The 26588-nt window shown below is 29.5% G+C and overlaps 3 protein-coding genes across 3 annotated transcripts; all 3 read left to right on the plus strand.

The window, feature by feature from the left end:
• Window positions 1–595: 595 nt before the first annotated feature.
• Window positions 596–8197, plus strand: LOC113386645 (sodium channel protein Nach-like). Its single transcript, XM_026624412.1, has 11 exons — window positions 596–648; window positions 4103–4219; window positions 4296–4446; window positions 4925–5055; window positions 5529–5607; window positions 5681–5779; window positions 6498–6690; window positions 6755–6808; window positions 6911–6989; window positions 7915–8063; window positions 8106–8197. The coding sequence occupies exons 1-11, from the start codon at window positions 596–598 to the stop codon at window positions 8195–8197; spliced, it is 1197 nt and encodes a 398-aa protein (XP_026480197.1).
• A 684-nt stretch (window positions 8198–8881) lies between these two features.
• LOC113386646 (cilia- and flagella-associated protein 52-like) lies at window positions 8882–20827 on the plus strand. Its single transcript, XM_026624413.1, has 14 exons — window positions 8882–8942; window positions 9744–9894; window positions 9964–10075; window positions 10616–10820; window positions 11115–11299; window positions 11966–12062; window positions 12357–12505; window positions 13081–13253; window positions 14112–14260; window positions 14388–14533; window positions 14669–14820; window positions 16929–17166; window positions 19054–19221; window positions 20591–20827. Exons 1-14 carry the CDS (start codon window positions 8882–8884, stop codon window positions 20825–20827), a joined length of 2223 nt encoding a protein of 740 aa, XP_026480198.1.
• Window positions 20828–24494: 3667 nt separating this feature from the next.
• LOC113386647 (histone deacetylase 6-like) lies at window positions 24495–26312 on the plus strand. Its single transcript, XM_026624414.1, is given in 3 exon segments — window positions 24495–24642; window positions 25643–25823; window positions 25825–26312. Coding segments are annotated over 3 exon segments (696 nt in total). The 3' UTR covers window positions 26192–26312.
• The last annotated feature ends 276 nt before the right edge of the window (window positions 26313–26588 follow it).

Here is a 26588-nt window from a genome sequence, read left to right on the forward strand (position 1 = left end):
GTGAGCAGCATTTCGCCTTAAGACAAGTTGCATACAATAATTGAGTTAATAAGAATTGAAACTTAAGTCTCTTACAAAACGACTATGAAATGTTTACAAGTCACAAATATTTTTCGAGAAACTTTAAAAATTAGCTTACGGTTTAAAGCAAAAACATTGACGCAAATTTTTGCATTTTTTGAAAGTTAATACTGAATTATACCACAGTACAAAACAATTATATGCTTCAATATTCAGTTAAGGTTTACGAATTATTCTATGCTAGAAGCAGTACCAAAAAATACAATACAATTAACATCTGTTTTATTATCTATTTGCAAATTACTTGCAAAAAACCTCGATTACTGTATCATAAACTCTCACACACACTTTTGTGTTCATTATCACAGATTCGATAAATCCAAAGTACAATACAAACTACGATAAAACAAAGATTTTAAGCACATATCTACTGTTTTTATAAAGATAACGGCAAACAAAAAAAATAATAATTTGATAAGGTATTCACACGAATTACTTACTTACGCGCCTCTAACAAACCTTATCAAAAAATACCTCAATAATCATATCTAATAAAAATATTAATTTAATCAAAATGATAAGATTGATAAGCACTCACAAGACTGGAGAAAACCACGGGGCTTCTGGGTATTTCGACGTCTTCTTATCAAAGGAGTTAATTCACTATGATCCACCATATTTAATAATATTTTTAATAAAATTAATTATTAGATATTACAATATTTATTCACATACTCCGCGTTTAAGCACGAATTTATTTGATATCGTTTTGATGACTTTATTACTGATTTTTGGTCCATTTAACCCGGCACCAAGTCTAGATACGTCTTCAACAAATGATAATGAAATAAATACAATTCTGATATTTTTATTAAATTTATTTCTGGTTCTCAGTTGTGACGACGACAATGTTATGTTGTCGTTTGATTTGGAACTGTTTTGATTTTGGACGAAGTGTTATCCGATTAGAATAATGCTTGTATAAGTAAAATTAAATTGTAGACAGACGACAATGTTGATTTTATCTATTTTATGATTGGTAATAATTAAATTTATTGATAATTTTAATCTATAAGAACTGTATTTGAATATAAAAGCAGTTTCTTTGTTAACAGTTTACGATATAATGATTCATCCACGTTTCGAAGCAATGTCCAAAATCTGTTAGGAAAATTCCAAGTCGTAGAATATATGTTTCAAATCTATTTGTATATTTTTTTAAATATAAAACTTGGCCAAATCATGTGATTTAATTCAATATATGATTTTTTTATTTCAAAGTTAGTTATAAATTTATTTCTGATATATCCACAGTTGTGACAACGACTATGTTGTGTTGTCGTCTGATTTGGAACTGTTTTGATTTTTGACGAAGTGTAATCCGATTACAGGTACTTGTGTGGTTGTAGATGTCGATTTATAGGTCAACTGATTTCCAACTGATATCTTTCAAATATTTTTTGAATAATCAAAATAAGTCAAGAATGATGGACAAACTATTTGGCAATTTTTTTCAAATTCTGAAGAAAAAACTGGGCTGATCGTCTCAACATCAGATTTATCGAGTTTCATCAAAAGAGCCGTACATTGATCACGTTATAAATTTTTAAGGATTTTTGGACCGCCATTTTGAAAAATTGTCTATATTTTTTAAAACACAGGTAAAAAATAAATACACTTGATATCTTACTAGACGCCCCTCCCATCATGTGATTATTTTGGGATTTTTTTGACTAAATTGTTCGGAATCCACGTTGGGGCGTTCATTAATCACGAGAGGTTTTTAGGGAGAGAGTGTAACAAAAATTCACATAACGTGAGGTAGGGAGGGGTGTATTTATTACGTGTATTTATTATTTACTTGATTTTTTTAAAAAATACCAAACATTTTTAAAAAAAAATTCGACTTTTTCTCGTAACTCGTAAAAATACACGTAATGTTTGGTGAAGGTAAATAGCACCACGTAACACCAAGAGGAAAAGAGGGTCCAAAAATCCTTAAAAAATCGATCACGTGATTGAAGGACTCCTCTTTAATAAATAAATAAATATTGATATTGTGTACGTATCACAATTTTTTTTCATAAAAATACATATAATGTTTGGTGGGGGAGAGAGGGGGGTGATTTTGAATATCATCAAGTATCACCAAGGGAAAGAGGAGTCCAAAAATCCTTAAAAAACGATCACGTGATTAATAGAGGCCTCCTTAATAAATAAATAAATACTGATATTGTGTACATATCATTCGAACAGCTTCTTTGTAACTGATTCTTGAGGAATTAATATACAGTTTTTTTTTAAATCGTAAATTCAATTTAGAAATTTCACCTCTAAATAACATACATAATTGAAAAAAGTGAACAACTTTGAATTTTTCAAAACTCGGTCTTACTCATGATTATTATAATATTTGTGAGAATTTTTCCTTTATTAATATATCTTATACCAACAGATTTATATCATCAAAAAAATAAATTTGTGCATCTAGATTATGCAAAATATATCAAAATATGCGAACCTCAATATTTAATTACAAATTATTATTTATCTCGCCAATAAAATTATTTGCAAAATGTGGAGCAGATAATACAAAATATAGATATCTAGATTTGATATAATGATTATTGGCAAATTACATTTTCGATAAAAGCATCTTTTGTGATATACTAATGGAAAACCTTGATGATTGGCAGGGGCAGTTAACTCAATCGATTTAATTTTATTTGATTATTAATGGAACTTTTGTTGCTTTTAAATACATACTAATAACTCGTATAATTTATAATATAAATGTATTTTATTTATTTATAATCATCGAACTATTCGTATTGTATGAGTTGAAGAGCTAATTTATAATAAAACAATTATAATAACAACAATATTGATATAAAGTCTGATAAATATATAAAATGAACTTTAAATGCAACAATTTGTTTTCAAAGTTTTTATTTATAATTTAAGAATATTAGAATAAGATGATTTATAAATGAAACTTTCACTAAAACACCGACGATGAAACATAGATCTTTAGTTTCAATTTTTATCGTGAAATTTTTTTAGTAGTTTTCTTACGATAACAAATGGTTCAAAAAGGTTGCACATCCCTGCATAAGATTAATGCAAAATATAATTTCATATGCTTTAAAAAATATATGCATCGATATATCGATGCAAAAAATAAGATAACTACTTTTATTTGAATCATAACACGATATTTTTTGATAAAATAGAAAATTTATCTGCTATATTAAAATTTCAATTTCAAGAGTAATAGTGCATCCAAAATGTAAAAATCATTTAAATTTGAATATTATCACTAAAGAAATAAACAAATATATTATAACTAAAGATTAAACAAAATTTTAATAGATACAACTTTTTTGCAATGATTTTGGAAAAATTGAGTTTGTTAAGAAAAAGATTGAATTATTATTGTGATTGTTCAAGCATACATGGTTTAAAATATATCAATGGCTTTGAATTATCACAAATTGACAGGTATTAAATTATATTTTAATTTAGAAAGTTAATTTATTAACAATCAATTATTATTCATAATTATTTGGGAATGAATATTCTAAGAATAAATTTTGAAGTAAAAACTATGTTTCGTTTTAGGATAGTATGGTTGGGTCTATGCACAGCATCCATTTATGGAGTTTTTATAATTTTCAGAGGAGCTTTTCAGAGTTTCAGGTTAGAAACATTTTTAAACTAATTAACTGATACTAATATATTGAAAATACATGAACTTGAAAAGTATTGACATATTTTAAATAATATAAAAAATCAATGGCCCTGATTTTTATACAAATCAATAAAGCAAGTAAATTATTTTTTATAATTGAGTGTGAAAATTTTTAAGACAGAATTAAAAATGATCTTTAAAATTACCGAACATCGTCAATATGACAAAAATCATCAATTAACATATTTTACATACTAGAATATCAGGATCAGAAATATGTATGTCGTTAAGTACTGTACAAGTGTACATATATAATATGGTGTTATTCTAGTACATCATAAATTTATATAAACACCCAAATTTTCAATTAAATTATTTCTTTTAATTTAGACAACATGCAGTAAGTTTTACAGCTGATACAAGTTACTTGGATTGGAATACAAAATTTCCAGCAATAACCGTTTGCGAGGATGCCAATGGAGAAAATCAATGGGATTTGATCGACAGGCAATAATAATAATTGATTCATTTTATTTTGTACCATTGCACTTGTATGAAATTTTACTACTATTATTATTTTTAGGGCTTTTGGAAGCGAAAGAGACACAACTTTTGATAATTATTTGGCCTATATAGCATATTTTACTGGAAACTGCATCGCATGTTTGAGAACTTGTGATACATACAATTGTTCGCAAGATTTTAGAGGAATAACAAAGAAGGTGCTCAATCTGGTTTAATTTTTTTTAACAATTACTATTCGAAAAAAATCTTAACAAACGCCTTAAAACTGTGCAACCAGCCCACGGATCAATTTTGATCTTATGCTGACATTTAGGCGCTTTTTGTTAAATTAAATAAAAACTCACATTTATTTATGGACAGATTCTCTCGCACAACAGACCAATGTTATGGCAAGGCTATATTATGACAAACTTTCCATACTAAAATTCACAAACCGCACAAATGTCAAAAAAACGATCTTAGATAACAGGGCCTTTCTGACTCAGCTTCATAACATAATAGTGACGTTTGAAAGTTTATGTGTAAAACGCCTGAATGCATATTAAATACATTATATTTTGACAGTATTCAGTATGATTCAGTAGCATCATGTGTGCAAGTTGGAGCGAAACATGGCCTTGCCATAACATTTTTCTGTTATACGGCAGAATCAGTCCCTTAGTATATATAAAATTAATATTATTTTAGATTCGTGCAAATTGCGCAATGATGTTCGAGTATTGTTCTTGGAATGGAGTAGAGTTTTCATGTTGCGATAAATTTTTGCCTTTGGAAACCGAATTTGGGATATGTTACGCCATTAATTCGGTTCATACCAGGTAAATTAATTTACGCATTATTCGGTGATTAAATTTATGTGGTGACATAGCTCAGGCAGTAGCGTGTACGACTCACACGCTATGGGTACTCAGTTCGAGTCCTAGCATTGAAAAATTTTTAAAAATCGTTAGATTCAAAATTAATCAACACAAAAGGGGATACCAATGGGTAAACTCTATTTTGGTCATAACATTATATATTGTCATTAATAACTACTATTTTTTTTTGTCTTTTAAAAACAGATTGCAATTGAATCTTGAGAAATAAAAATAAGTCTAAATTACAGAATTCGATTAGTTGAGTTAGAAGAATTAGGACTAAGAAGAATAATAGATAGATCAATAGATTTATCTAAATTAGAATTTTATCTGAGAACAATGAAATCAAAATCATAATTAGGCTTATAACAAAATAAATAATTTGTAATAATATACACTTTAGTTCATTAAATACATTAAACATTTTTTACCAGAAACAATGACAATCTACTAATGTCCAATCGTTCAAGTGGTCCAGGAAGATTAGTTTTTCGCACAAAAGATGATATTAAAGTAAGTAACTGTTTATCATAAATATTACAATAATGTTGATAATAAAAATAATTTAATATTTATTAATTTTTAGGTATTTTTCCATGCTCCCGAAGACGTTCCATTTTATAACATTGACAGTGATTTTAAGGAATTAGTATTCTGGGGTTCAAAAGTTACCAAAATTTTCACGGTAAAAAATCAAAAGTTGGTAATGTAAATTTTAATCTAAGGTGGCAATTTTGGCGTAACAGAGATCATAAAATAGCGTTGTCATGGCAACGCTCTCTTATGAAAAATGATATGATAACAGAATTGTAGATGGTGCAGTTATCATAAGATTCTTCCATGCTTGTTTATATGTAAAATATACCTTATCGCACAGCAAATAAATAAGCATTTTCATAATTTTCAATACCAAGAACAAGCATAATAGACCGTTGCCATGACAACTCTATTTTATGAGCTCTATGAGCCAAAATTGCTCTATAAATCTTGGTAATGTTTATTAATAATTTAACATTTTGATCTTCTTTCGATAAAATATTTGGGACGTATTTAGGCAACTTATATGATGAAAACGAAAACTAATGTAGATGTGATGTGAACCATATCAGTTCAGCTTTTTAAGTCAACTTACTCAAAATTATAGATTTATAATTTAAGTAGTGAAGCAAGCTCATAATTGTATACAATCTATTTTTGGTAAATCTCAGTTCTTTAAAAAATTTGGCAGGTTTTTACAAGTATTACATCCATGCCACCAGAGACCATATCTTTCTAAGACAGGTCAAAACGATCACAATATCTTAAAACGTAAAGATATAACAATGTGAATTTTCAATTATCTTTTTATAATTGAAATTGATTGTAAGAAAAATATAAATAATTTCTGACCTTATTTTTCCCAGGTGATCGAAATCGACAACGACCCAGCTCTTCTGGGTCTACCAGTTGACCGCCGGGGTTGCAGATTTCCTGATGAAGACACAAATTCCTTGAAGGCTTATCAATATTACAGTCACAGTGTCTGCATGGTCCAATGTAGATTGGAGGAACAACTTCAATTGTGCAACTGTACACATCATTTGATGCCAGAAGTCTGTAAGTAAAAAAACAATAATCAAAAATTTTATGGTGGTTTTGATCAATATTAATTTTGTTTCAGATGCGGAATTCTACTGTGATCTCAAGGGTTTGACATGTTTAACAGAAAATGAAGGTAAAAATTTTTATTTTTGTTTCAAAATTATTTTAATACCAATGAATTACCAATTTTAAGTTTAACCTCTAATTTATCCATATCCACGGATAATGATTTTAGATAAATTGCTTGGAGTAAAATGTGATTGTGAACCGTCGTGCACTGAATCTGATTATAACATTATACATAGCTACCATGAGTAAGTAGTTATTTTACTACTTTCCTATTTTTCAATAAAAAAATAATAAATAATTTTCCGAGATTATAGTAGTTATAGCCATACAATGCAAGAGCTAGTTAGTTTGAAATTAAGATTTATACTGTTTATAAGTAACTAGCAAACCCGACGAACTCCGTTTCGCCACCAGATGGTTTCGTGAGATAGATGAATAATTTTTTGGTTTGTTTTATATTTGAAAAGGAAAAATTTGATTTTATTATACAACAGTAATGAATTTATTTCGATTACAAAAATGAAGTGTTTTTAGTTGAACTTCTCTAAGTCAATGAAAGTGAATCTGCAAATTATCCGTTTCATTGAGGTGCTCTTTGGTAAACCACATTTTTTGTTTTTTGGTCTGACGTTAACACAAACAAAGCAAATGGTTTTCCAATTGTCATTGCGAACGCAAGGCGAACTGAAAATTGCAATCGTTTGAAGTCAAACGAAAGACCAGTCGGAATCATTGGTATGTCACCAAATCGCCAGCAATTTTTGATTGAATGGTAAAATTCAGTGCGTGTACATCATATTTCTTGGCGGAAAAAATTGCTCGTTGACTTAACCAAGCATAATTCTGATAATTCTCACTAATGTCATTACTCGAATTTTTAATTACGGTACGTGAAGTTCCAGCAATTTGCATTAGGGCACGATGCCATGCACCACTAATTTGCTTAGCTATAAACCTTGCGGAGCCCGAGACCTTTCCAAAGAATGCAAAATTGTCGAAATCGGTTCGCGCGTTCTGGAGTTAAATCGTCAGGAAGGAAAACCCGATTTATTTTTATATATACAGAAGATTGTTATATTAGCTATAAATTTAAATAGCTATAATCATATATTTTTAGCTATTTTGATTTTTTTTTTATTATTGTTATGTTGTTTGCTTATAAATATGCAGATCTTCTGAGGAAATTGAAGGAATAGAAGTTGAAATAAAATTACAAGCCTTACCTACATTACGTTATGCAAGAAAAATTGTCAGAACAACTTTGGATCTTGTTGGTAAAAAAATATACTATATACTATATTATAAAAAATATACTATATGTTAAATAATGAAAAATTAATTTTTGTAACAAATAATTTCAGTATCTATTGGAGGAATAATTAGCTTGTTTTTCGGAGCATCAGTTTTGAGCCTGTTGGAGTGTTGCTACTTTTTATTCTTCAGAAAATGGTGAAAATTAAGAAATATTCAAGAATTGAGATAACTGGACTTACGACCAGATCTAAAATTTAGATATTTTTAAAGCTTTTGTATAATATAGGAGAGTACTTAAGTAAAATCATTTATGAAAAACAGTCTTAGTAAATAAACAACTGTATTAGATTCAATTGCTATTATTCATTTATTAAAATAAGGGTTAAAAAAATTTATTCAGCAGTTTTCATAAAAAATGTTCTAATTGATAAAAAATGTAATCTTAATATTTATTTCTCACGAGTTAAATTATTAATTAATAAAAATTAGTGAAGAACTGAAGAATGTATGGGTTTATGTTAAATGTCAAAGCATATTTAAAATTTTTCCACATAATTTAAAAAAATTGGCACTCAAGTAAACCTATCTTTGTAAATATTTACTATTGTAAATATTTACAAAAATATTTTTCTGTATTTTAAATACTAATATGCTCATAAAACCAGCCCTAAAAAATTTACTAGAAAAAAATTCATTCGAAGGGGAGATTTACCCAAGACCAGTATCCATGACATCCAACGATTCGTTCAAATAAACAAGTGAAAAAGACATTTGTCAGATTTGATTTTATATTTTGAATACAGAGTAAATATATTTTTGATAAAGGATTTAATAAATATTTTCTACTACATGTAATTTTATTTTATATAAAAAATTATTAAACATGCAATGTGGTGAAGGAGATGTTTCGTTTTTAGAAGCTGAAGCGATAATCGCATTTGATGGTAAGTTGAAGTTTAAAATAATTTAATAATTTAATTTAATAAAACTAATATAAAAATATAATGAATCTACTTTAACAACTTGCCGTAGTTGCAAAAACATATTATATTCTTAGTAAATATTTATTTAATACCTTTAGCTAAGATGTTTTTTTTTGTATATTTAATTTAATTCAATAAAAATTGTTTAACAATTATATGCTCCGTCGATCCCAAATTATATTTTTCATTGATGCTTTTAAATCTTATAAATTATTAAGGATGTTCAATATGAAGAAGCCAAATGTTATTTTATAATAGTCTTAAAGAACACATGACAAAATAAGAATTGATTAAATTTTTATAAAGGAAGGCCCAATGGTTTCAGAGATCCAGAAAAAAAGTATAAAATAATGCCATTTGGCAGACAAAAATTAGATATTTTAACAGTATAGATCAACCGACATGAATGGGTATCACAAACTTTCAAAAAATATCAAAATTTTCAAAAAATCCAAAAAATTCAGTTTTCTAAAGAAATTTCTTTCCAACAAGTTAAAAAATTTTAAGCCAGTATTTTCAATACATAATTTTCAAATTTTTCAAAAAAATTTAAACCGGCCATTTTAATCAATATTATCAAAGTTTTTGAAAAATGATCCAAAAAATTCAAAATTTTCAAAAAATTCAAATTTTATTTTTCTTTGCTTCCAAAATTTTTAAAAATCTTAATGTTTCAAATTTTCAAATTGTGGTATGAGAAGTTCCAATGGACCAATGCACCATTAGTTATAAATTATTTTTTATGTAATAAATTTATTTCAGGAAACATCAGATCAGGTCTTTTGGTTCATCCTGATTTGGTTCATATAGTCTACGCCATTGGCAACAAAGTTTCTATTCAAAATTGGCGCACCAAGGAACAACATTTTTTATCAGGCCACACAAATTTAGTATGTTCCTTAGATCTCTCAAGGTAATAAAATTAACATAGTAATTAAATTTTGAACTAATAAAAAAATTTATAATATTTTTTGGTTCACAGATCCGGAAAATATGTCGCAAGTGGCCAGTTGAATCATATGGGCTTCAAGGCGTGCTTCATAATTTGGGACTTTTATGAAAGAACCATTATTACCAAACAGGAATTACACAAAGTAAAGAACTCATAAAATCATAAAATAAATATATTAAATTATTATCACGTTAATAGCCACGATATCAGAAAAAAATCACTTGGGCCATTGTAATTTTATTAGATAAATTAGTTAAAAATGCTCTAAGGCAACTTTTCAGGATTTTTTTTGGACAAAATTCCAGGAAAGCACTATTTTTTATGTGCAACATATAAAACCGATATTATCAGACATACACGATTGACGTGTTAAGCACAATTTTAGTTTGCATAATTTTATATTGAGTAAAGTGTTTTGATATAATATTAATAATAAACAATTAGGGTTTATTATTAATAATTTCTAAAAAATGATGAAACAAAACTTGAGATAAAAATATCTAATTATTTATAAATTTCCAAAATAATACCATTATAATCTTTTGCAACATTTGCAAAAAAAGAGATGAACAAATAAGTAGTCATTTATTGGAAGTAGTAAAAATAACACTTTTACTACTACTACTTGAGTAAATAAGACTAGAAATTTTAAATGCTTCAAATATATTTCTTTTTTTCCCAGGTTCGTGTAGAAATATGTAGATTTACAGGAGACGAAAATTACTTAATAACAATTGGAGGCCGTGATGATGGAACAATTAACGTTTGGGACATTGGAGGCAGAAGTACGATTTATAATGGAGCAGCTGCCAAAATTACTGCAGGAGATTGTTATGGATGTTCGGCTGTTTATAGACGAGGACGATGTTTCATCACATGTGGAGATGGTAAAAAAATGAATAATTTATTATTTAATTTAATTATTTAACTCTTGAAAAACTGCATACCCACCGGTGGTTAAATTAGGTAACGCATTGCCTGGAATTGATTATTTTTTGAAAGGTCCTAGGGAATAAAACATCTTTTACGTGTATGAATATTGAATACATATAAAGATATAGAGTACCTTAGAACCAAATCTTTTTACCTAAATCATTTGTTTTGTCTACTTAGAACTAGATCAAAAGTTTTTTTATAAAGTATAGAATATGATAAGAATTTTGGTTATATTCTATTTCCAGGTACTCTTCGTCTATGGGCGATTTACCCAGAAAAATATGACGCCAGATTTGTTGAAGTAAATTGCGGCAAATTGAAACGAATTTATACTTGTATTGTTGGAAATAGCAGAGACGAGTATGGATATTGTGGAACCACTAGTGGAGATATTGTCAAGATTCGTTTTAATTATCATTATGACACAGAGGTAATTAGAAATAACTAACAAAACTAGTAGCCCTTTTTTGAAACATTTAATTTTACGAACTTCTCGATATCAAACCTTTTAAGTTTATTATGAAGTAAAAGGCATTCATTTTCATTGTGATGCAGAATGAATGCTATAGCATTCACGTCCGCAAACGTGTTAATTTAGTGTAGTTTATCTTTAATCACAATTGAAACCTTATGCCATTGAGTTTTATAAATCAACAAATAAAACTGACATTAAAATAACAATTGTTATTTACTGACTAAAAATGATATCGTTTGTTCATAGAACAATGATGTTTATCTACTTAAATTATTTACCAAAGCACCAATGATTCTTATTTTGCTAGTATCAGTCATGTATCAGACATAAAGTGATATACTAACGTATTTTGATTATTGTATTAAATTATAAAATTCTAGAAATAATAAAATAAAAATATCATCAAAAAATATTGATCCTTCCAAATTTGTCACTTCAACCTTATTTCATAAATTTTCTTCTACAATTTCACTCTTTTTTTATTGAAAAAAAAAATCATAAATCAAAGTGTTCACCATCATACGATTAAGTGATATAATGAAATAATTGGAATTTCTATTAATTAGATTTTTGTTGAGCAATTTCGAATTGAAACGTCAATTTTTTTGGTACTATTTTCAGATTTTAGATTGTCCAAAAGTGCCAGTAATCATTGGATGTTATGGTTTGTTCAATGGAAAGAAAACCAAAGGCCAGGATGTTGAACTCTACAGTATGGGTGAGTAGAATTCCACAATTATTAATGGACTTGATCTTAAAAAAACATCATTGATAGATCCAAAAAATGTTAATCAATAAGCAACGAAGGAGTTATATTAGATTATCCACAAATCGCTAAAATGATATATGTACTCCTCTATATAACCTATGTACTAATAAATATTCTTTCTGTAACTATTTTTTCCGAACTTCCAAAAAAATGTTTTGCAAATTTGTAGTTAATAGAAAATTTCATATTTGGAGTAAAATAGCTTCAATTTAACCAAAATTTGTTTTTTTTTTTTTATTTTAGGTGTCCAAGCATTGCTTCTACTGCACGATGGTAGTTTGCTCATCGGTGCAGGAGATGGAACCATAGATTTAGTTGTAGAACGTGACATACCAGATGAAAAACACGAAACAGGAAAATTGACACGACCAACGACACCCAACTTCAAAAAGGTAAATCAATTTCCACCTTCTTAAGTTACTAATTAGCTATTTTACTAATTGAAAAATTTTGTATTATAGTTTTAGGCAAGAACCTTGTGCAAATGTGCACTTGCACATTCAAAAATTGCGCGGGTTTAAGGATGCGCAGTTCTTGAGTGTGTTGGGGTACATTTGCACTTCTACTTCTATCCAGAAATATAAATATAATATAATTGATCTTTTTTGAATCATGTAATTATTGAAATATCAATTGTCAGATTGAGCAACTATAGTGGATTTCGACAAACTACACGCAAAGCAACTACTAATACCTTTGTCAGTTTCAGGACCTAGATCGTCAAATCTTGGGAACAAAATTTTATCAATTAGTGTTGGAGAATATTTTTTATCATTGAAAGAAAATTTTAAAACACAATCGAATGTTGTTTGTAAAACTATTTAGAATTAATTATACAATTAAACAAACTGTCCTTGTCAAGTGCTCTCAGGAGATGATAGTCCACAAAGATGAATTCAACAATAAATTGGATCCTCTTGGATAAATTCGAAAATTGAAGCACATAATACTTTAATTTTCATTTCAGATAAAACGTACCAATGTTTTTGCAATGGTGACATCGATGGTGACCTTTGATGAGAAACAGTTGCTAGTTGCAACGAATCAGAGCGAGATTTTCACCATCGATTTGGAGAATTTTGATCTCAAATTGAAGACAACGTGCCACACAGCAGCTATATTTGCTTGTGTATTTCCTTGGTGAGCAAAATTAATCCAAAATTGAGAAAAAATGTAAATAAATATAGTTAAATATAGTTAGTTAAATACTTAGATAGCGAAAACAATTGAGTCTATATGAATTGATATATACCGATTAGATTTTGAATTTCCGAAACTGATAACAGCCACACAGCAGCTATATTTGCTTGTGTATTTCCTTGGTGAGCAAAATTAATCCAAAATTTATAGGAATTTTAAATAAATTAAAGTAAGTGGTAATTGCCTTAGATAGCAAAAAAAATTAAGTCTTCATCATGAATTGATAGATACCGATCAGGTTTTGAATGTCCAAAATTGACCAAAGAAATTTAGCTGAAGAATTGGTTCCATTTAAGACTACGTAATACAATAATATCAAACCTAAACATTTAATAAATATCCAAAATAAAACCAAGATAAAAATAGCTATAGCCTAAGAAATATTGGTTCCTCTCACATTTGCACAAAACTGATACGGTTTCCAATTGACAGATTTTGGAATAATTTAGAACTTGTAAAATGGATTCAGAATTATCTGAGTGAAATAAAAATTAAATCACTTACTTTCAATTACAAGCAAAATGCCCATCATTTACACATTATCAATTACTTCTCTTTCACCAAACAAAAGAATATAATTTAAACGAAAACTGATACAGTTTTTGAAAATTACCTAGAATATTTTGGGAAAACATGAAGAAATATTAATTTGTTTACTAACGTTCCTCTATCATGATGTCATAAATCACTTCGTTATTAATAAATTAATTCATTTGATAAAAATACGTAAAAAATAATATTTTTATAACATTATTTCAAGTCCAAAAAAAAATGTAAAGTTGATTTTTTCATTTTTAGGAAATACAGTGGTGTATTCGCAACTGCTTCCAAAGGAGATGTACGCATTTGGTCAATGGACAAAAAACAAGAATTATTGAGAATCAAGCATGAAAATTTTTATTGCTCAAGCTTAACGTTTACTTATAGTGGAAAAGCTATAATCACAGGTGAAATGTAAAAAAATAGACATTTAAATAGTAAAATCCTCACTGATAAATTCAGTGGCCTACTCTGAAAATATGGTTTGATCAGAACAACATTCTGATTATTCTAGTTTATTAATTTTTTTACCAGGTTGGAATGACGGTATTGTGAGAGCTTTTACACCATTAACTGGAAAATTAATGTGGTCCATCACAAATGCCCATAATAAAGGTGTCTCATGTCTGGCAATCACATCTGATGATAAACGTTTGATTACTGGAGGATGTGAAGGACAAGTAAGAAATTAAAAAAAAAATCAATATTAATATTGGCACACAAAGTCTTAGATTCAGCTTACAGTAACTGCTATTTTTATCACTGACCATTACTTTTTGTGAAAGAATATTTAATCTGAATATTCTGTCTATTAGGTTCGGGTGTGGGCACTGTATCCAACCCATCAAAATATGGAGATAATTTTTAAGGAGCATGCAGGACCTGTGACTTCACTGCACATCAATTGCTTCGATTCTGAAGCTGCCAGTTCGAGTACAGATGGAACTGTTATTATTTGGGACTTGATGTAAGCAATCATAGTAATGTAATGACGAAATTTTGCATCTGCACATACATACACACACAATCAAAGAGACACATTCGTTACCAAAGTTTTGATCTTCGAAAAGGAGAAGATCGAATAGTCCAGTCATTATAGTAAGTTCACCTCGAAATTCGAGATACCCTGCTGTAAGTCTGTAAATACCCTAATAATAGCACCTTGAAAGTTGTCTCAAAACCTACATATGTTGTGTACACCCTACCATATTTAGGTTTTGAGCCAACTTTTAGAGTGTCAATATACAAGTATTTACAAATTAATTTAAGCTTAAATGACTGGACTAGAATAGGATCAATTAGGACGGAAATTTAATTAAGATTGGGAATCATAGAATTCTAGAGCCTTCCCCTATTATGTAACGGCGCTTTTTATGGGAACAAGAAGTAAGAGATAAGCCTAAGCGAGCCCGACATACCCAGACATTCATACCAAACACATTTCCTTCGTTGTGAAAAAACTGGTGGTGCATGGCATCGTGCCAAAAGGCAAATTCCTGTACTGAAAATTAACATTTTCAAAAAAACATTATTTTTTTTAGAGAATTGGTATGGAACCCATAGAAATATAACAAAATATCTAATAATTTGATGTGCATACGTTTAATAATTATTTTTGTCGTTTTTTTTTTGCTTTTTTATTGCATCTACAAAAACAGTACAAATAAAATGTTTGAATTATTGAAATGAGACACTCGGTTATCTCAAAAACTGAATTACCATTTTTGACACTTTTTGCCTCGTATTATCGAAACGTCGTCTCGAAATCGTCGACGAAAATTTGTATCCGCACACACACACATACATACGTCCATTTTTACTAAGGTACGTCAAATGGTTCAAAAACCTTTGAAACGTAGATATATAAAAAATGTCATTTAATATTTTTTTGTGTTTACTATAACTTAACCTACGAAAAGTTAACAATAAATTTCAAGGTATCAATATATTTGTATCATACTTGCTCTCAGAATTCCTCATCTATCGATCTATCCAGATCTATCTAACGAATTTTTGAATAACAGAAGAAAAATGTTCAGGCTTTCGAATGATGCTAATATATATAATAATATATATAATAAAGTAGTCCAAAAAGCAGCACTGGTAAAAAATGGACAATGAAAAATCATTTTCACCTTTTCACGCACTAACAAATAATTTTTTCACATTATTTATTATGAACAACATAGACAAGATCAGTATAAATATAATGACGTTAACATTTTTTCGATATCTCTCATATTTCCCACAAAAAGTGAGTTTGAAAAAAGGGGCCACTTTCACATGCTTTCACCGATATCTCGGCCAAATGATGAGCTACGGATTTGAAATTTGGTATTCCGAATTTTCTCGAAAATACCTATAAAATCAAAATTATTTAAATACCAGGGTGGGGCCAATTCTGTATGGAAATACGCCCATAACCTTTATACACGACTTTGTATAAAAGTACAAAAAAGATAATTTGATGTTTCAGCTACATTTATGTAAAGAAAAATAATGATAAGTATTGACACTAAGAAGCTCTAAAACAGTGATTCCCAAAGTGGTCAATATGGACATTCAGGGGTCCATGACAACTTTCAAGGGCTCCATACCAGTGAAAAGAAATTCTAGGCACCCACGATAGTGGATTATAACACACATAGTTAATATTTATTTTTTCAAGTAATTAATGAATAACTACTTTAAATGTTTAATACTAAACGTTAGTACAAATTTATGGAAAGTAGTTAGTAGAAATTTATGGAAAAATCGATATAGGCTAAATAGGAGGTCCATGACAAAGCCACGACCAAGCAAGGGATCCACGACACAAACAAGTTTGGGAATCTATACCCTAAAACATCAAAATGAACACAAATAATATTATTCATAAATATATTCATAAATCTGAAATAAAAACAAAAGAATAAGATGTGTTGATCATAAAATTGACAAATAGTATTGGTTACCATATCAATCAATCTGAAACTCAAGAGAAAGATAGACAAGTCTTTGATAAGAACATATGTCTACCTACAATACCATACTGATCTAATGAATTAATTAATTATTGACTTTATTATTTTCCAGACGGATGGTTCGCAAAATAGTGCTCTTCGCCAACACCCTCTTCACCTGCGTCCGATATTACCCGACAGCAGTTCAATTGCTGACTGGAAGTGCAGACAAAAGAGTTGTCTATTGGGAGGCACTCGATGGATCGATGGTGAGAGAGTTGAGAGCCTCTGCATCGGGGGCGATCAACACTGTTTGCATTTCCATGGGAGGAGAACTGTTTGCCACTGGGTCGAATGATCAAATTGTCAAGGTAGTAAAGGAAATATGAATAGATTTTGATTTTTTTTAACACAATACACATAAAGCTCTGATACTTTTTTTTATGTATGAGCTTAAATGTGGACGAAAAGTTTAACACTTTTTTTTCGAAATTACAAAAAAACAACTGTCCTAATGATTGCAATAGAAACCAATAGTGTACGATTTATAAGTAGAACTAAGTATATAATTATATTGGCACTAATGGCAACCAATTGAATGACTTAGCCATAATAAAACTGGTTGGTATTGGTATTTTGCCTTGAGGCAAGTTACATGAACTTCCCGATATGTGTAAATAATCTACTTAATTAATAAAAAATAAATTAATTTATGAGTGATTAAAAGTATTCCGAGTAGATTTATTACACATAATTGAAAACGAACGAACACGTTCATCACTCGGGGTATTTTCTAAAAGCAAATTTTCAAAAATCAATAATTTTCATAATTGAACAAGTTTGCGTAGCACTTCAATGGTTTAGTATGTTCATTGAGACCCGTGTACTCTATCATTATACCAAGTAAATTGTCTAATTTTAATTTTAACAAACTTCAAAAAAACTACTAATTTTCGCAAAGTTTTATGAATTTTTAAAATTAAACTACTTGTTATAAAACCGTAATATTTCAGTAAGTTCTATAAGACAATGATATATATCGCCAAAAAAAGTTCCATAAAAGTCGGCTTAGTTTTTTTTTTCAACAGTTAATTACTTGAAAACGGCTCGGTAGATTTTTACCTAAAACTAATCAGTATCATTCTTAACTAATATCTTTCGAACAGATTTTAATTTTTTAAAATAATTTCCGTAGTATGAGCTTAAATGTGGACGAAAAGTTTAACACTTTCTTCCAAATTACAAAGAAACGGCTCGGCCGATCATCGCGCAAAAATGAGAATTGATAATCCTCACTGAGATACATCAAATAGTCCAGTCATTTAAGCTTAAATTAGGTAAGAATCTCGGAATTCGAGATACCCAGCTGTAAGTCTGTAAATACTTGTATATTGACACCCTAAAGTTGTCTCAAAACCTACAAATGGTAAGGTGTCAATACCATATGTAGGTTTTGTAACAACTTTAGGGTGTCAATATAAATTTCTGAAATCGATTCAGGCGTTTTTGAGCAAACGTCCATGAAAGGTCTAATTTTGGAAAACGCGAAAAGAACGATACTAATTTTTGCAAACTTTGACGAATTTTTAAAATTAAACGACTTGTCGTAGGACCGTAATGTTTTAGTATGATCTATAAGACTATGTTATCTCCCGTCAAAAAAAAAAATCATAAAAATCGTCGAAAATTTTTTTTAACACTTTATTGCAAGAAAACGGCCCGGCCGATCTTTACCAAAAACTAATCAGCACGATTCCCAACCAATATCTTTCGAACGGTTTTCGAATTTTCAAAATCGATTCAGAATTGCGGGCTAAAACGTGGACGAAATTTTTTAACTTTTCTGCTATTTACAAAGAAACGGCTGATCGTCACGCAAAATTGATAAACGCTAGTCCTTATCAAAATACATCAAATGGCTTTTAAATTTTTGAAATCGGTCCAGCTGTTTCTGCAAAAACGTCGATTTACGGTTAAAAATCTGTACACAGACACACATACATTTTTCGAATTTGTTTTTTTTTCGATTCAGAATGGCTTGAAACGTCGAGAAAACATAAAATTAGCGAATCGGATTGTTCGATGAAAACATAAACTTCCCCTTCGGGAAGTTAATTATCTTCAAAAGTATGATTTCCATTTGTATTATTGCTTGATCCAGGCTATCACACAATATATAAATTATATATTAAAAGACTGTAACATACCTTTTAATGTAATTTCCTCATTAAATCCTTCTAAATGAATCATTTTCAAAGCTCTGGGATTACATGGATGGTACATGCAGTTTCATAGGCTGTGGTCACACATCATCCATCACGGCTGTTGCGATTTCTCCGGACTCGAGGTTCATTGTCAGTTGCAGTGCCTCCGGTAGCATTTTCATCTGGAAAGTACCGGAGATAGTTTTGAAAAATATTAAACAGGTATGAGGTATAATATAATTTAAATATTTTACAAATATGGTAGAGATCTAAATTACAATAAATAACACAACTAATAACAATTTTGGGGCTGAGGCAAGGCAAATTTCTGTGGCTCTCCATACTATAATTAAACATACGTGAAGCCAATTAAGACCTTATCTCATATTTGATCATATGTTAGAAGAGAACCTTACCGAATATTTCTAAGTATTTGAATATTAAAATGCAAATCATTTTTGACATTAAAATAAAACTATTAGTTAACTACCATTAGGCAAATTACCAGAACTTCCCGTAGTGTGATGAAATATTCGAGGAATATTAAATGTTTTCAAATAGATAAAAAACTAAATAAACAAAACTTAATAAATCAAATTTAAAATGAAGGACAATGTCTAATATTTATAAAAATAGTAAGAACTTCCAAAAATTTTTTTGGAAATAAAAAAAAAATACCAAAGCAATCATTTCGCAAACACAAGCAAAAAGTTTTTTGAATCCTTCATATCTGATGTTTATTCTTTCAAAAACCATCTGCCATTTATTGCACATTTAGCTTGGTATCTCTGAAACGGCTAGACCTGCCTTTGCCAAAAACTAATCAGCGCATCTCCCCATCATTACGAATTGAATGTTTTTCGGATCATTCAAATCGGATGCTCCATTCTCTCAAAAACTCGATTTCTATTTCGTGCACTCTTTGCTCCGTATCCCAAAAATGGCTGGACCTCCCTTTGCCCAAAAATTAATGGACACATCTCCCTATCAATAGGAATCAAATGCTTTTTAAACCATTCAAATCGGTTGATTGGACGAAAAATTGTATCCATGCATACATACACACACACATTTATTTTTCTGGGGTTTGCCAAAATATTCAGAAACCTTCAAAACGTGAAGAAATGTAAAAATTTTCAATTTCGATTTTTGAACGATTACAATAACCTACCCTACGCAAAGTTAATAATTTTGATTCAAAAATTTTCATTTTTTTTCTAATTTTGATAATTTTGAAACCGCAAGACTTGTCTTCCCCCAAAAACAAATCATGCTTTTTAAATCATTCTAATCAGATGCTCCGTTCTCTCATAAACTGCTATTTTTTAACATTGTACTCCCCTATCTCTGGAACGGTTGTCTTTACCTAAAACGAATCAGTATGTATCTCCAAAATGGCTGGACCTGCCTCTGTCAAAAACTAATTAACACAGTTTCATGGAACATAAAATTCTTTAACAAAAGTGGTAATCCTTTTCCTACAATCAAGTATTTGATATAAATACTCTCAACGCCTCTCAACGCATTTTTGTACAATTTTGTAATATTCTGCTATTTCATTCAATAACTGTTTTTATTATTTTTTTACCAGTCCGAAGAGTTTGTAGCGGCCGATAAAAAAGCAGAAAAAAAGTGTGCGAGGCCTTTAAAAACTCAAAATATGAAAACAAAAGCATTAGCTGCTGCACGTTCAAATACGTCCATAGGAAAGGCAAAAGTCGAGGAGGATATTAAGAACAAAGCTGGAAGACCAACTGAAAGTCCTCATGTTTCTCTCGGAGAATGTCCCTGTACTGATAAAAGCAAAGCTGACAAAACGAAAGCATAAAAAACTATGATCGTCATTGTAATTTCAATAAAGTGTGATATGTTTTTATAAACCTGTTTTTATCACTTCTAAATAGTAGAAATATGAACAAAATCTGAAGGAGTTGGAAACATTGAGAGTTTTGTTTATTATTTTATTCAGAATCAAACAAAAGTTAAAAATCATGTTCTGTTCAGTTTATTATGAAACATTTGTTATATATAACAATTTGTATATTGTTATATTTAGTATAAAAATAACATTATATTTAGATGTACCAATATAGCTACCACAAATGCTATTTTTCTATAGTAATTAAATAGTCTTATTTATATCTAATATTATAATCTCAATCCTATTAATCATATGTTATACCTTCAAATTACTCTCTAAAACTCTTTTGTTTATCCAGTGATAAATATGTATTTAACATTTTCTTTATTTATGAGATGGTAAACAGTTATGGAATAATCTTGATAATGATTTGTAGAAATTCTGTTAAATTGAACTACAAGATAGAACAATATTAGATTTATTTAGATGTATCAGTTAACTTTTGGTTTTGGCAAACAATGGCACACAGCATTAATGTATTTAAAAGAACACTTAATTGCGGTGGTGCCATTTGTAAATCTGGCCTTATGTAACTCCCTCAAAGTATATATCTTAGCATCTCCTGCAGAACCACCAAATCATAATTGATAAACACAGGTAAGTAATGAATGCATTTGAATGTTTATTCTAAATCATACAGATACTAAAACATATGTCTTCATGATGATGGCCTTTTGAAACTGGAGATTCCAGCATGTGTCAAACTAGTAGCATATGCAGACGATGTAGCCATAGTAGTTGTCTCCAAACAAATTGATGAGATCGTGAGTCCATTTAACATAACCTTGGGAAAAATTAATCACTAGATGAGAACAATGTAAGTCCAATTAACACAACAAAAAAGTGACGCTGTTCTTAGCGACCATGAAGCTGAAGATAGGAAATCTAGAGATCAAAAAACGTCAAAACCTCATATCCGTTACCTTGGCATAATAATTGATGCTCGATTGAATTTCAATCAACAGGTGGAACATGTTAGTGGTAAGATGTCAGTAGTTAAGACGAGACTAGCTCAACTGATACCTAATGCTGGAGGCCCTAAACAAACCAGAAGGATATTACTATTATCAGTGGTAACTTTGGTGCTTACATATGTTACCTCCACATGGACTGATGCTCTCAAAAATCAAAAATCGCGGAAAATCGCAGGAACTATATATCGTCCGAGTTCGCTTTAAGAGTTGCTTGCACATTTCGCACAATATTGGAAGAAGCAGTATGCGTCATTTCAGGAACTCTGCCTCTCTTAGTCTTAACAGAGGAAAGAGGGACAAATTACCATCAAAGATATCAACAACTGAGTCCTGAAAAGGTAAAAATAGGAGAACAGCAGAACAACTTTGACCGATGGCAACAACTGTGGGATGTCACAGCATTCACTTCTAGCACGATAGCTCGCAGGATTGTCCATATTGTTTGGGCAAAATCAAAGATGCTGAGCATGTGTTCTTCGTGTGCCCGCAATTTAGTGCTCTACAGGACGTTGTAGAAGAGATATTGAGCCAAAGAATTACTCCAGATACTGTTCTCAAAGTGATGCTGACAACTGAAGCTGCTTGGAACGCCATGTACAGATTTGCAAGAACTGTGTTAATTGACCTGCGTTATATGGAAAGAGAAAGGGCGAATTAAACTTCGCCCATTGGGTATATCTGGATCGAAGAGAGTTAATTAGTTCATACTATTATCAAGCATATTAAATTATTTAGAGTAATTTTATTTTACTAAGGGATTGAGGTTTGTTGCACTATTAATTTTGTATAGTTTTTATTCAAATACCTCGAACAACATAATATATGTAAATTCAAGTTTTACATTTATCAACGACTTCAAGATATACTATTAGTATATTGTAAAATTATTGTGAATGCTAAAGTAATTAGTTCAAATGATGCAAACTTTATGTTTGACTCCATACTATTTGAAATGTGTTGCGAAGAATTGTATTATCTGTATTATCTGTCCTTTCTCAACATTTTGAAGTCGTTCGTTGATTATAAAAGCTAGGTTATATTCATAGATTAATAAACATAATGGTTGTATCAGTGATATGAATGATACAAAGATTTAATAGCAATGGTTTATAATCGTAATTATTTTTATTTATCATCAAATTAATGATTACATGAAGAATTTATACCTTTTATGTGCCATGTATTTCTTTCATGCTGTTTTTGTATGGTTATTTTCCAAATTCCAAAAACTTCTCACTTGTATGTAATAATTATAGTATAAAATTTAAATACATTCTATGATGCATATTATATTCGTGTTATAACTTTCAAATAAACCTATTTTGGTTTAAAAGTATTTATTCAAAACTAACGAGTTGAAAGAAAATATTACAAGTGTCAACTGTCAGCCTAACAATAACAAGCATGAAGTTATATGCAATTGAAAATTATGACCGTTAACAAGTCAGATTCAAATTCAAATTAATTATTACTCACATTGCAAATGAAAATAATGAAAGTTTGAATTATGTATATTTGAATGCAGTAAATTTGATTGTATGTTCCAATAGGATAAAATTATATTATATTATACAATGTATAATATAGTATATGCATAATGTGCATATATCAAATTTAGAGCAATGACATAAATAATCTTTCATATGAGTAAACACTCATATTGCTTTTTAAAATACTAAAATCACAACTATATTTTATATGCATTCAAAGTATAGACTATAACTTAATAAGGTCTTCATAATTGATATTAATAACAACAAATTAAAAATAGTTAAAATAAGGTTTTTTGTAAAAGATTTTGTAACAATTTGTAACTAGTTGGCAACTTCTAATGAGTTGGAAATATGCTTTTAAAACTTTTCAAACACTGTATTGTATTACTTTTCTTTATAAGAGTCATTTATTTTAGAATCTAAATAAAGTTCAATATGATAATTTCTGTTTTAGTTGTTTTAGTCAAAATATAAAGTTGAAGATTTTAATTGTTTATTATGAATTAGTATAAAACTAACATATATACGTTCTATTTATTTCTGAAAGGATTAAGAAGTTTTCGTTATAACTGATATAATCTTGATTATAATAACATTAAATTTTATACCTCCAAATCTAGATTAAAACATAATTGTTCATCCATTGATTTATTCAACATTTTCCTCATTATGCATAAGGTGGTAAAAATTCAAACAATATTTTGTAGAAATTCTGCCAATTCAACTGAAAAAGAGAACTAAATTAGATATATTTAGATATGATAAATTACAATTAAAATAAATGGATTCTGTATGGATTAAAAGGTACTAGAATGTTAATACTAGTAATTTGCGTTCTAAAAACATACATACCCTTGTATCCTGAAAGATTTTTAGTAATTTTGAAATCTTTGAAAATTCTTTTTCTGAAAAATTGACAAAAAGTAAAAATAAGTAAATTGTATTTCACAATGCATTTATTTGTAACATAATAATAATATTAATACTAATAAAAATATAATACAAGAACATTATATGTTGTAACATTAAAATACATGGTAGTCATAACCTATATTATATATATACGAGTATATATATATATATATACATATGTATATATAAATATACATGATATGCTCGTCATCCGTTGCCAGAAAAGACATCGAATGTGAGAAAATGACATCAAAACCAGAAACTTTTGTTTCTTTCAAGGGAGATCAAACTGGAAAGAATATAATCTCTGGATATTTGGCCAAAATCAGTCTATGTGGACCGTGTAATTTTTTAGTCCACCTGGGAGAAAAAGCTAAGATAAATCATTAAACTGTATTAGTCTAATATCCTTGAACATTCGAATCTTAATCTAAGAACACAGGAGCATTAACAAAAGTTGTCCATGATAATAGAACGAACATTCTTTGTTCATATATTATATTAATTATAAACTTAGATCACACCTATAGGCTATAGCGTGACATTACTGTTTCATTACAAGTTAAATTTATTTCATACAGATAATCATGGTCTACAATATTGAGCATCATCTGTGAGTGGCATTCGAGGAAATCAGTCATTACTTCCAGTTAATTTTACTAGGTGTTTTAGCTCCTACAAGTATTATTGAAATGGAAGTAACAGGAAAAAAATTCATATGTACTTGCAGCAACCCTTTCAATGAAAAAGGTCATGCGAAGAAAATATACAGAAAAAATTTAGGAAATTCTTCAAAAACACTTCAATACAAAATAAGAAAAGAAAAACAGAGCAGCCAAACTGCAACCATTATTAGAGAATTGGTGCTGGTTCATTACCCAAACCTTATTTAGAATGTTTGGAGACCAGCATCAAGGAAGACAAAATAATTAACAAGAGAAGGACAAAAGTTCATGAAAAACTTCCAGAATTTGGCTTATTACAAAATTGCAAGCAAATATTGTCCCGAACAGTAATCATTAGAGACTTGCTGCTAGTTCATTCTCCACAACATATTCAAAACGTTTGGAACACTGCAACTGGGATTCATAATAATGAATCCCAAAAAACTAATTACGGAAGAAAAAAAGTTGCAGACAATTTTTTTAAGCAACTACACATTTGAAAGCGCTAGTATAGCAGCAGGTTCGATATTAGTAGTGGCAGATGAAACTCTTTTCAAACATTGTCAAAATGGAATTTGTATTGTAAGACCACCAGGTCATCATGCAGAAGCATGGATTCTGCATATTCAGTAATGCGGCAATATTTGCAAACTATGTCATAAAAATTATAATTTAAAGTTTTAACTGTAGATTGGGATGTACACCATGGTAATGGAATTCAAAATGCCTTTTACAATACTGAAAAAGTTCTGTACATATCATTACATTGATACGATAATGGTAATTTCTTCTCAAGAGGTTCTGCTGGTAATTACACTGACATAGGTGGTGATGGTGCCAAAGTATTCAACGTCAACATACCATGAAACAAAAAAAGGCATGAAAGATGCTGAATATATAATGGCTTTTCAGCAAATTCCTATACCTATAGCATATGAATTCAATCCTGAGTTGGTAATTATATCAGCTGGATTTGATGCAGCTGCTGGTGATCCCTTGGGAGGTTGCAAGGTGTCACTTGAAGCCTATGGTCATATGACGCACATGCTAACATTACTGGGAAATAGTAAAACAATTATAATACTAGAAGGCGGATATAATTTATCAACAGCGTATTGTATGGTAATGTGTACAAAAGCCTCGTTGAGAGAACCTTTGCCATCGTTGACATTATTTGCCGTAGATCCTATAGCTATAAATTCTATTCAGAACGTCAACCATTATTAGAGAATTGGTGCTGGTTCATTACCCAAACCTTATTTGGAATGTTTGGAGAGCAGCATCAAGGAATATAAAATAATTTTGTAAGAGAAGGAAAAAAAGGGTCATACGTAAGAAAAGAAATCGACAAAACTTACAAAATCCTTCAAAAACACTTCTGAAAGAAATTGAGTTTCTAATGCCGAATGATAAATTGTGCTACCACTGCCGCAGAAGATTAGAAAACGTGTGTAGCGCTGGAGCAGGTGAGCTTTTATCAAACAATTTTTTCAAAATTTCAAGGATATTTTTGAATCGTATTATAAACGTTTTTTTTTTCAATCTATATAGATTCTGTTGTGAAGAAAAGACTCAAATAATACAGAAATTAAAAAATGAGGATAATAGGAAGACCGAAAGAGCG

This window comes from Ctenocephalides felis, unplaced genomic scaffold (genome assembly GCF_003426905.1).
Source record: "Ctenocephalides felis isolate EL2017-DRISC unplaced genomic scaffold, ASM342690v1 CF-g0.4_SCAFFOLD_03571, whole genome shotgun sequence".
NCBI classification, from domain to species: Eukaryota; Metazoa; Arthropoda; class Insecta; order Siphonaptera; family Pulicidae; genus Ctenocephalides; species Ctenocephalides felis.

Coding starts and splice junctions, on each gene's coding strand:
- LOC113386645 (XM_026624412.1), top strand. CDS start 596: ATGATAAGATTGATAAGCACTCACAAGACTGGAGAAAACCACGGGGCT. Junction 5,056..5,528: donor ATTAATTCGGTTCATACCAG/GTAAATTAATTT, acceptor ATTTTTTACCAG/AAACAATGACAATCTACTAA. Junction 6,691..6,754: donor TCATTTGATGCCAGAAGTCT/GTAAGTAAAAAA, acceptor ATTTTGTTTCAG/ATGCGGAATTCTACTGTGAT.
- LOC113386646 (XM_026624413.1), top strand. CDS start 8,882: ATGCAATGTGGTGAAGGAGATGTTTCGTTTTTAGAAGCTGAAGCGATA. Junction 11,300..11,965: donor ATTATCATTATGACACAGAG/GTAATTAGAAAT, acceptor TACTATTTTCAG/ATTTTAGATTGTCCAAAAGT. Junction 14,261..14,387: donor TGGAAAAGCTATAATCACAG/GTGAAATGTAAA, acceptor TTTTTTTACCAG/GTTGGAATGACGGTATTGTG.